This window comes from Corvus brachyrhynchos, unplaced genomic scaffold (genome assembly GCF_000691975.1).
Source record: "Corvus brachyrhynchos isolate BGI_N302 unplaced genomic scaffold, ASM69197v1 scaffold961, whole genome shotgun sequence".
Classification (NCBI taxonomy): domain Eukaryota; kingdom Metazoa; phylum Chordata; class Aves; order Passeriformes; family Corvidae; genus Corvus; species Corvus brachyrhynchos.
In genome coordinates this window covers 305,876-318,209 of record NW_008236008.1, presented here as the reverse complement: position 1 = coordinate 318,209, position 12,334 = coordinate 305,876, and the positions used below count along the sequence as shown (strand labels likewise).

General features: G+C 40.2%; 1 protein-coding gene across 1 annotated transcript in view; it reads right to left on the bottom strand.

Moving 5' to 3' along the window:
- The window catches only part of ARFGEF1 (ADP ribosylation factor guanine nucleotide exchange factor 1), an 86,890-nt gene that overhangs the window by 1,565 nt on the left and 72,991 nt on the right, over positions 1-12,334 (bottom strand). The window contains exons 31-38 of the mRNA XM_008631948.2: positions 11,171-11,306; positions 10,944-11,082; positions 6,453-6,522; positions 3,784-3,913; positions 2,841-2,980; positions 2,289-2,457; positions 1,658-1,796; positions 640-757 (exon numbers count right to left, since the gene is read on the bottom strand). Coding sequence (XP_008630170.1) covers positions 640-757; positions 1,658-1,796; positions 2,289-2,457; positions 2,841-2,980; positions 3,784-3,913; positions 6,453-6,522; positions 10,944-11,082; positions 11,171-11,306 — 1,041 coding nt within the window. The remainder of the gene's footprint in view (positions 1-639; positions 758-1,657; positions 1,797-2,288; positions 2,458-2,840; positions 2,981-3,783; positions 3,914-6,452; positions 6,523-10,943; positions 11,083-11,170; positions 11,307-12,334) is intronic.

Below are 12,334 nucleotides of genomic sequence, written 5' to 3'. Positions count from 1 at the left end.
GAGAAACCCACAAAGTAACAAGCAGAAGCATCTTTACAACTGAAGTTAGCAGTGCTAGAATAAGGCTAAGACAGCTGTGATATACTCTGACAGATGCTCACCAGCTACACAAAGCTCTTTACTAATGCTTATTCCCCAAGAGGAAATATTTCTCTATTATGAGTTTTTTCTTGCAGTTGGCCTTTTTCACTTAATTATTTCAGCCAAGTTTTCTTAGAAACAGAGGGAGATCTAAACAGGGATTTATTTACTGCAGAATTGCTTTGGAGAAGGTCAAGGTGTACATGTACCCGCAGCACTGGAGGCAGAAACAAGAGTTAATTCTTTGAATAAAATATCATCACTAATTCCCTTCCTCAGCAGGAGAGGGGTGAAAACAACACACACTTCTAAAGGATTCCAGCATCTTTAAACTTCTCTGACACGTTTTATTTTATCACTCACTGCACCTTCACACTGAATTATTAGTGTCAGTAGCTGTCAAGTGCAGTTTGAACGTACATTCCCTCAACACAAGGAGCGTCTACAGAGCAGCAGGAGCTTTTAAAGTCGAGTCTGTAACTGTGTGTGACAAACCAGTCTGGAACTCCTTCTTACCTGTACATGTCATCTGAAACATCCTTCCAAATAGTTACTTACCCTCTCATCACTTATCTTCAGGACTTTAGTCAAAAATAAGAGTAAAAGGTTAGTCCAGGCTTCCCGATGACTTTCTGATGTAAGAGTGAGGAAGTAGCTCAGAGCCTCGCTGCAGACACTGGAGACAAATGACACAAAAAAATAGCAACTCACATTTATTTCTGAGCTCTTCTGAAGAGAGGGAGCTTTGGCTTTGCAACCTCTGGCAGTCTAGAGCCCTAGTGTAGAACAGCATTGTTTTATGAAAGCTGCTCTAAGATTAATGACAGAAAGCAGTGACTTTGTTAAACCCAAAGTCCCAGGACTTCAGTAATAAATAAGCTGAAAAAATGTGATTATGCTGTTTGTGCATGTATTTGAAATGTATCGAGTGCTCTGTGAGAAGTATGTGACAAAATGCTATGTGCACTTTAGGAACATCTCATGTTGATGGAACCAGGCAGTTTTCAGCTCTGCTTCCTGGTCTGTGAACCTTAAAGCCCCAGCCTTAAGTGTTGCTGTTGTGGTTTTAAGCCCTCTCTTATTCCAAGAGTTGCTTGAAAAACTTTGTAAACAAAAACCATTCAGATGAATAACCACAGAGCCAAAAGCCTCTGTATCCTCACAAGGCTGCTCAAGCCCAGTGTCCATTTCTGCAGATGAGAACAAACAGTGCCAGCTCCACTGCAGTTTCACTGAGGCTAGTGAAAGAAAAAACAGGGTTTAGGTGATAGTTGCTTTCCTTTTTAAAGAGGAGCTATAACAAGCCTCCACCTACCCAGATGATACAAAAAAAGGTGACAAAACCTTTGTTCTCTCTGCAAAACATGTAATGAGAACAAAAAGGAGAGACAGCATCAGTAGCTGGAGGCAGAGCACTCCCCACAGAACATAAAACTCTTAATATTAGCTGCGACCGCCATCACACACATTAGCTCTAGAAGTTCACTGCAAACAGAGAAGGTATATCCTTCCAAATAAAAACCTCCTTCTTTAACATCAGAAATAATATGAACAGGTTCAGCTCCATGGACCTTACTTCAGCAGCCTTTGCTGGACCTCCTCCCAGGCGTTGGTGCGGCTCTCGTCCATGTACATGCGGAACAGGATGCGCAGCCCGCAGGCCAGGCTGCTCGTCTCCTGCTTCAGCAGGTTGGGCTTTGATTTGCCTTTGAAACCTACAGGAATTCCAAGTTTCCATTCAGATTTTTCTTTCAACTGACATTCTTTCTTACAGTCCCCCACTTCTCTTTCTAAGCATCTTCTGCACACAGACAGAAGAACCACCTCAGTAATTAATTTCTCGTAACATTTAGTACAGAGCATTGCTAAAAATTAATCTATTTATATGTTCCATGATTGTGTTTGGCACCCATTTTTAATCTCAGCTTCCAGGTAGCTGTGAAACCTGTGTTTGTGCCTGCAGCTTTCAAGCATGGGACTCACACCTACAGCCAAGAATCAGCTTGGCAGCTGTACCTCAGTGAAACCTTAAATTTTAGGAAACCAGACATATTTGCAACTGCACAGATGACATCCCCTCCCTTTAGGAATCCTGCAGTTATAAAGCTAAAGCTTCAACTTTTACATTCAGCATCAAAATACTTTTGACCTATTTTTGGGTCAATTCACACCGTCACAAAAGTATTTCTCCAAGGGGACTGACTCACCTGCTTTCCAGAGAGCCGTTCTTTGTTCATTGTTTGAATTAAATGCTTTAGCAAATCTGTGAGATTCCAGCAGACAATCGAGAAGTTTGAAAAGCTGCTGTGATGTTAGAAAACGATACATCCCTTGATCCTGTGTATCCACATGGACATCAAAGTCTACTGCATCTCTCTATTAAAAAAAAAAGGAAAAGAAAAAAAAAATATTTGAAGTAAAAATTCACAACTGTCTTCAGCAAGCTCCTGTGATAACTCCATCCTAACCTGTTTACATCTGTACTTGTACTTAAACTTAACACTGTAGTAAAGGTTATATCCATATCCCAGTTACATAAATCCCTTTGAGCAATACATGTTTTAATCTCCACAGTGCTGCCCTGGCACAGCAAATGCAATTTAATGGAAGTTGTAAAAGATCTCAACAGTCCAATGGAAATTCTCAAACCTATGTAAAAATTGTAAATTAGCAGATGTTATGGGAGTTTAAGAAACTTTATCTTAAAACCTTTGGAAGAAAAGGTGTTAAAAAGAGAGATATCTATCAGTTCCACTTACTTGTGCTGCTGCTAGATTCTCTGCATCCTCTTTTTTGCTAGTTGCTGGGAAGAACACAATGTTGTCGATCGTCTGAATGAGTTCCAGCTGTACAACACACTTGATCAAAAGAGCAGCAAATAACTTCTGTTCTGGAAATTCTTTAAAGGAAAGAAAATTACTTGTTAACTAAAGAACTTTTCTGAGCTATTTTGAGGGCAAGTTGAAGAACAGTTTAACTTCAAGCACATGTGTAAACCAAAGCTGGAATCCACCTGTCTGAATTACTAACACCAGGACAGATCACCATGTTACCAACTGGAACATCGTAAAAAACTGTTTCCGGAAGTTGTCTGTGATACATTGGATCAACCTGGTTCAATGTTACCTAGAAATCACCAAAATGAGTGACTTGGACCTTCAGTGCAATAGCAAGAGGCAGAGGCGGAGGCTGTTCCCAGGCAGGAGGCTTAGCACAGCACTGGCCTCATTGCTTGTCTGCAGCTGTGGCAAGTGCTGATGTCACCACATGACCATTTTAAGCACCAACACATAACTGCACAAGGCTCTTAAATAAGGGTTTGATATACTCTCTTCAAATCACAGACAGAATTCTTTTTCAGCTACTGCTTCTGTTGCATTTTGCACTGAAAAATCTCTGCTCCTAAGGAAAAAAAAATACACAGCACTGTAAGGAGACTACTATTTTTAATATTTTGCTTTGGGTAAAAAGCCTAGAAGCTTGCAGTTGAAATCTTTGATTTTTAAAACACAACCCAAAAATGTGGACCCACAGGAGCCCAAGAGAATTCTGTCATACTGCATGAAGACAAAAAGTTTAAAAATGTGATCTTTTCACATCATGTTTCTGAAGTCATAGCTGGGGCTATAACTAATATATCAAACATCTACTAAATACTACTCTTAAGAGATATCAAATGCCAAATCACTGCAGAGCACGCACTTGCTGCTGGCCTGGCTTTACTCGTTTCTTCAGCTACTGTGGCCCCTGTGCTGGGTTGATACGGGCGTCCATCTGAAGATCGAGGCTGAATGGAATCATGGATATCTACTGACTTCTGGGAGATTGTATCCTGAAAAGAAAGCAAAAAAAACTAAGTAATTAACTTATAGAAAACTTCTGCAACCTAACTGATAATAGTGCTGGGATCTTCAGAGCTCAAGACATTTGCTGTTTCAACACTGCACTTTCATTCACGTCTATTCATATTTGCTATGAGCATTCATGAAAAATGTACCAAACAGATGAGCTACTAAGAAACAACTGAAAATTTATCAAGTAACAAATACTTAAGTACACAGAAAAGTAGATGAGTAGCATTTTTCAGATAGGTTTTTGTATGCCCTCCAAGCACTTCTTCTGTCAGCCAAGAGTTACTATGGCTTTTATCAGATCAAGAGTAGGAGGTTTGCTGCAAGGTTCCTGTAAAGAACATCTCAGCTTCTCATATCACTAGATAACAAAGGATTTCATCTCTATTAAGTAAAAATATATAGTTTAATAAGTATAATGTCTATAGATACCAAAACGCTCCATCATATTTGAGCTACGTAAAGAAAAATGAGATGAAAATATCCAAAGCCTGCAAAGATTCTATCCTACTAAATGAGAAAGCCAAAATATTTTTCCTTTAGTATAATTTATTATGCAAGTTCTGTTAATTTTGAAGTTGCAAAGTATTTTTTTATACTGAAGACAAAAACAGTTTTTAAAAACATTCATGTTAAACTACTTCAAAGGGAAAAGATCTTTCAATTTACTCAAGACTTTGAATTTATTTGCCATTTATGCATGCTATTATATTTGACATAAATGGATAAAAAATATAGCCAATATATATATAAATGAGTCATAATACAGCATGAAAGTATAACATCCATATAATGAGAACTAGCCATCACAAACATTTACTTTCTGTTTTAACTGAATGTATTGGTTTGGCACGGCCTGGTTTTAGGTAGCAGGGGAGCCACAAAGACGGCTCCTGTGAGGAAGCTGCTGGAAGCTTCCCACCATGTCCAGCAGAGCCAATGGCTGATGGCTCTGAAGATGGACATGCTGCTGTCCAAAACTGGGCCAATGAGAGAGGTCGGTAACGCCTCTGTGATGACATATTTAAGAAGAAAATCAAAACAAAGTCACAAGATTTTGGATTCTAGTCAGAGAAGAGGAGGAGGTGAGAACATGTGAGGGAAAACAACATGGCGACACCAAGGTCGGGGAGAAGGAGGGGGAGGAGGTGCTCCACGTTCCAGAGCTGAGATGCCTCTGCAGGCCGTGGTGAGGACCATGGTGAAGCAGCTGTGCCCCTGCAGCCCATGGGGATCCACGGGGGATGCAGAGATCCACCCGCAGCTCGTGGGGGAGGTGCCTGTGCTGGAGAGGGTGGATGCCTGGAGGAGGCTGTGATCCAGTGGGAGACCTGGTGGAGAGAGAGGGGCCTGCTTCCAGGCTTGCTCCTGAGAGCGGGCCCACGCCGGGGAAGTTCAGGAGAACTGTCTCCGGTGGGAGGGACCCCACGGCCTCACAGGGGAAGACTCCTCTCCTGGAGCAGCAGAAGGGAATCTCGGTGATGAACAGACCAAACCCCCCTGCCCTGTCCGTGGGAAGGGGGGAGGGGCTGGGGGGGGGAATGTGTTCTAAGGGCTTATTTTACTTCTCATTATCCCCCTCTGATTCTGGTTAGTAATAAATTCACTTCGCAACTGAAGTTGAGCTTGTTTCCCCCCTTGAAGTGTTTCTCCCAGTCCTTACCTCACTCATGGAGCCTTCGTTAATTTTTTTTCCTTTTCCCTCCTCTGCCCAGCTGTGGCAGGGGAGGGCGAGAGAGCGGCTCTCGTGGGTGCCTGGCGTTGGGCCAGTGTCAAACCACGACACTGAATCATGTTCACACTCCATAAAGATAAATGGAGGGAGTCGGTCTCTCTTAGTAAAGCTCATTTGGGACCATTATCCTTGAGCAACTGTTATCAAGTGCCTTCACTAATCTATAAAGAACTTCATGCAGCAATCTTGTGAGAATGTCCAAAAGTTAAACTCATTCTCATCAGTAGCAAAGTAGCTACAGGACTGTCACTTGCAGGCAAATCCAGACTTCACATCAGTTTATGCAATCAATGCTAAGAAATCTGATGGTTATATCCATTTTCTATCTTAAATAGATATTTAAGATATTACAAGAGAAAATTTGGAGGGGAAAAAAAAAAGAAAAAGTCAATCTGTCAATCTATCCCTCTTTAGCAGTTTCTCTTCTTGCCAGTACATCAAAATGAAAGAAAAACCATGACCCAAACCAGAAAACAACTCAAAGCTCAAATACAGTATTAGAGAAACCTACCAATCACAGGGCATTACTTAAAACAAACACAGGTAACTACCTACAGCCAATTTCTGGAAGTCAACTTTGCTGCAAACAAATACGTACTTCTGTATCAGTTAATTCCTTGCCATTTTTAAACATTAAATAGCACTTGAGCTGGAAAAAAAAAATCACGTAAATCAAAACTGAAAAATGTATTTAAACCAAGTATACTTTTCACCTATTCTACATCACAACACATTTGGACTGAGCTCTTGCAATCTTAAATTATTTTTTTATTTCAGCAGCTTACCAGTTTTTCTTTTGCATCAGAGGGAGAGCCAGAGCAAAACTCCCCACCAACTGGTCGCCAAGTCAGCAGCCTTGAAAACACAAAACCAATCCCAAATTTACTAAGTTTGAAATATAAATCAGAACCAGCACTCTAAAGAGTCCCCTTCAACATGGTGTGGATTTTTTGCATTAACTTCAATTCTAAGTACATTTTATTCTTTCACACATATTTAAACATGTAAGTACTGTGTTTTTTGAACTTCAACATTTCTGCCAACTACCTTGGATGGACAAGTGGACTGTGCAGAGGTGGATTAATTTTTCTCAGAAATACTGGATTTGTTTTAAGGCAGTGCTTTAGTGCCATTGGTGGGCCTCTTCTCCCACACTGCCTCATCTAGAATAAGGAATGAATCTACTCCAGAACAAATCACATGAGCATTTGGAGATGTTTTGCATTCTCTCTCTGGGGTATGTTCCAGCATTATGTTTCTATTTCTGCTTAAGATTCACCACTTCCACTCAGGATTCATTGCTGTTATGAGGTATCAAGTTGCTGGCAATACTTCTGACCTCTTCCCTGCTGATTTTCTACAGGGCACTGCTGTCTTGAGGATCTTTACCTTAGCACTAAAAAATTTCTACACTAATTGTAACTTACTGAAACTGTCTGTGCCTGCCAAGAATTGAGGGAAACTGGCTTAAATAACGTAAATTGTCCCATCACTTCTTGTTCTATCCAGTCTACTGCTACAAAGTAAGATTGAAGTTACTTGTCATTGTCATGATCTCAAACTCTTTAGTCTCAGTCTGTGTGAGGTAACACATATTGGACATTTATGTCTGCATATCCTAAGGGAGAGCTTTCCCCAACAAGCTAAGCATCGTAAATGAATACACCACTGATCTCCAGAAAACTAAATACTGGATAACTAAAAAAACACATTGGAGATAAGAAAAGATAAAGTCTTGAGGCATGTAATACGACAAATAAAGCAGAACAGAGAACTGAATTGATTCTTGAAAGCTGCAAGGACACAAATTGAGGTATTAGAATTATGAGCCATTATGAACCAGTAGAGGCCAGACCATCATAATTTGTGCAAGGAACCAATTCTAACTCTTGAAATTTTGGAGGACTAGAGGGCATTCACACTGTACTTCTGAGCACCAGAAAGCCAAGATTTGCTCTCAGGAAGCTTCAGAAAATTTAAACTAACAAAAATTAGAATAGAAATTAAACTAAAAGAAAAATTGAAGAAACTATTAAACTAACAAACAAGGGGCTAGACAAGCAAACAGTAAGGTGGACTGAAAACTGACTGAAGAGTCAAGCCAAGAGAATGGTGATTAGGTGCACAGAATCTAGTTGGAGGCCTGTATCTAGTGGTACACCCCACGGGTCAATACTGGGTCCCATTCTGTCCTGTATCTTAATGATCTGGGTGATGGGGCAGAGCAGACTCTCAGAAAGTTGGATGACAAAAGTAGGAGGAGTGGCTGATACACCAGGGGGTCATGCTGCTATCCAGAGGGACCTCCACAGGCTGGAGAAATGGGCTGATGGGAACCTTGTGCAGTTCAGTGAGGGGAAGAACAAAGTGCCTCACCTGGGGAGGAACAAGCCCACACCCCAGGATGTACTGGGGGCTGTCTAGCTGGGAAGCAGCTTGGCCCCCAGAGAAGGCCCTGGGGATCCTGGTAGACAACAGGCTGGACAGGAGTGAGCAGGGTGCCCTTGCTGCAGAAAAAGCAAACGTTACCGTGGGCTGTGTGAGGAGAGCTGCCAGCAGGTGGGAAGGGGATCCTGCCCCTCTGCTCAGCACAGTGGCCAGTCCTGGGCAGTCCAGTATGAGAGACATGGACCTACTGGAGAAAGCTCAGCGAAAGCCACAAAGGTGACGAAGCAACTAGAGCATCTCTCCTATGAGAAGAGTCTGAGACAATGGGGATTGTCCAGCCTGGAGAAGAAAAGGCTCAGCACATCTCATCAACATGCTATAAATATCTGAAATGTGGGTGCAAAGAGAACAGAGCCAGGCTTTTTTCCAGTGATTCACAATGCCAGGACCAGAGGCAATGGCACAAAGAAACACAGGAGGTTCCATATGACCATTAAGAAACACTTTTTCACTGTGAGGGTGATCAAGCACAGGCAGAGGTTGCCCAGAAAGGCTGCAGAGCTTCCCTCCTTGGAGATATTCAAAAGTCAGGACATGATCCTGGGAAAACTGCTTTGGGTGGCCATGCCTAAGCACAGGGGCTGGACCACAAAATTGCCAGAGCCCTTTCCAACTTCAGCCACTCTGTGTCATTCTGCATTAGTATCTTCAGCTATCAACACCTCAGTGATCTGTAGATGCTTGGCAGCAGCCTGATTTGTGGCTTTCTAGCAAGTGGTCCTTGCAGAAATTGGTAGCTGAGTAAATGTTATAGTACATTTTCCAAACAAGGAAATATGATCATCTCTCTTTACAAAAAAGTAACTTGCGAAGAACCAGGAGAGGCTGATACTGCAATTAAGAACTCCTGCAGCCAATGCTGCAGCTCTTAAATTACAGAAGTTAGTTTCACAACAGCTGGAAGATGTTTTACATGAATGCAAAAAAAGAACATATGTAACCCTACCTGATCAGCCTAATAAGAACTTCTGCCAGAAGATACTTTACACTCCAGAGATTTGTATCCTCTGACTACTTGAAGACAACTGGCAATAAAGCACTTGCCCATAAAGTTTTCATATATACCACTGTGTCATTTGTCTGTCTTCATTTCAACATTAACTATTGTGTTACTTCCCGGCATGGAAAAACAAAGGTAAAAAGATTATTTGCCTTCTCCAAGCACTGAGACAGCCTCCACAACAAGCCGAGTATTAAAACTGCATTGTCAAAAAAGAAAGTAAGAAGAAACTAAGGATGGGAGGGTAGGAAAAGTTCCATTGCAAAAATAAGGCTAGTAGAGGGACTAAGAAATAAATATGTGAAATGTCAGCCAAACCAGAAGTCTCAGAAAAAGAACCAGATCCCATAAAAAGAGAGGAAAAAAGAAGTATCAGGACTCAGAAAGAGAAGAAAAAAAGATGAGTACCCTAATATAAAATCAAAATAAGACTGCAAAAGCTGGGAACCTCCCAGAAATTTAAGAAGGAATAATATAATGAAGTTCTCAAAAGAGAGTCTAGAAAGATTAAAAGAGAAAGAAAGAGAAAGAGAAAGATTAAGGAAGAAGTCAGATACTCTCCTAGGAAAAATAACCCATTTGAGAAACAGAAGTGCCTCAACATCAAAGCGAATAATGCACGTATTTCTAATTAGATGTAACTAAAGGCAAAAGGAATATTTCGAGTATGTCTAAATATTAAGATATCCAAAATGGTGCTCTAGAAAGATTTCTAATATTCAACTGTAAGAATACTCAGAAACCTAAGTTTTGATCATATGCTGAAACCAAGGCAAATGTTCTTGTAGTGAATATTAACTTCAAAATCTTTCCAAGTACAGACCATTAGTAAGTTAGGATTAATTCAGCGGGACATTTACATCCAGAGATTCATGTTTCAATTTTATTTGTGGCAGTTACCAAAATGCAGAAGTATCTTGCTAGCTCCCAAATCTTTCACCTTCGTTTTATTAATTTATACATAGTTATATAAAAAAATAGGTGAGGTAGTGACAGATTTTATCTTTTAATGAATGAATGAAGCTCTCTTACAGTGCTATCTGATACACAACTCTAAAATTAAAGAAAAGACTAAAATGAAGAAGGTTCCTTTTGCTTTAGTTTTCTTCAGGCCCAAAGAAAGTCCCAGAAGCAAACAATATGAACTGGATGATAGACATAGGACAAGTAATAATACAGCAGTTCACCATGAAGACTATCAGATTTGAAAACAAGTAGTGTTTCATCTCAGTGTTTGCTGGTAGTGCAGGGCAAAAATCCCTCACCTTTGGTATAATGCCATGATTTCTCACTACTCTGCTCTAGGATGTATAAAACATAGCACTTAGAATGGTATGGCCTTTTTTTCATTTTCACAAAAATATTAAGATTCATATAAACATATGATGGAAATTAATCATCAACCACAGAGACTTGAGTATGTAGGACCGTTGCAGTATTTTAGTATTTTGTGGAAAAAGCTTCACAAGTAATTACAAATAGCAACGCCTGCATCTTCTATTACAAAAAAGAAAATAACCAAAAAAATCAGACAGTACTTCTCCAAAAATCCAAAACCTTAAAACTGAATCATGTTACATTCTGAGGGTTGTTGGGGTTTTTTTTTCCTATCTCCTATACAGTATTTCAGTTTTTAAGACTTTATCATTTACAATACAAAAGAATACCTACACCTAATTTATCATTACATTTCAAGTAAGTCTGTTTCTCTTTAGTCCACAGGTAACTGCTTTTTGTTCACCCCACCTATGAGACATCCAAGAGTTTGAAATGGGTACATCATCTAGTTAAACTATTTTACAAGTGTAAGTATTAACAGTTGTCTTACGCATGAGGGATTGTAGTTTTGAAAATATCCAGCATGCAATTGCAAGTTTTGTCCCAGATTTCTAGGGTAAACTTTTCACCATTAAGGATGACAACATTCTCCAAACAGTTTGTACCAGATCGTGCCAGTTGTTCATTGTCTGTAAAAGACAAACAGTGTATTTGTTTATTCACATACAACAGAGCAAAATGTTAACATTGTTTTAACATAATTTGTACAGCTCCTACCTTGCTGCACACACCAGTAGAGCTGTGCAAATATATCATCCAAAAGAACATCACTAAGTACTTCTAAATACTGTGTAAATACATCACATATTGCATAAAGTGCATGGTTACAAGTAGTTGTCATCCATTCAGCTTTCTAGAAGTCAAAAAAAAGAGAAGAGTTACAACCTTAAGGTGAAACTTCAGTATACAGATATAGATAAACGTTTGTATTTATTCAATTTGCTTTACAGTGAAACGGAATTCATTTCTGTATCTCAAAACTTCAAAATTTGGAGCCTCAACTTCTGCTTTGCTAGCTAGCAGGTTTAAAAAGAACTACAGGAACAGACAAACAAACGACTGTCTAAGTGTCTAATCCTAGCTCAACAATTTAACACCAAGCTAAAGCTGTGTTTCTTTTAAGTGTTTTCCAGGGAATAAAAATTTACAGAGTAAGACATGTCCTATTACAAATAGCCAGACAAAGCCTCCCAAACAACTGACAGTTTTAATCTAACTTCTAATATTAATAATTTACACATTATTTACATTTTAAAGCCCATTTCTGTTCAGTTGTTTGTCAGAACAGTACCCAGTTCTGATTTGGCAAATCAAAACCCAGACTGCTGGTCAAAACAGCACAGTGCTGTTTTGGGTGGCTTTTGTTTGTTTGTTTGTGGGCTGGTTATGGGGTTTTTTGGTTTCTGTTCGGCTGAGGGGTTTTTTTTGGCCTTGTCATCAAAAAATTTTGAACTAACAGAACTTATTTCTTCTAATTGTGATTTCACTGCTGATTACAAGCCTCACTTTTCAGAGAGTGAAATATTATAGTTTATGACTTAAACATTTTCTTGAAGGACTTTTAAAACTGTATTACAAAAGCTGCAGAGAAGACTACCACACCCTGGATGGGGCCCTGTCTGAGGCCTTAAACTGCTCACTGATGAAGATAAGATAAAATAACAGCCCAGGCCTGGGGACATTCACAAAGCACAAGCTTAACACCTCCAAGGGGGAGACCACAGCCCCAGGGCTATCAGCTGCCAGGCTCACACAGACCCCCTGCACCAAAGGGTGGGGGGAGGAGAGGCTTTGGGTGTCCTGGAAAAGCCTGTGGTCAGAGGCACAGAGACTGCCCATCCTCCACTGTGCAGAGGAGCCACGCTGAGGGTGCTCACCCGG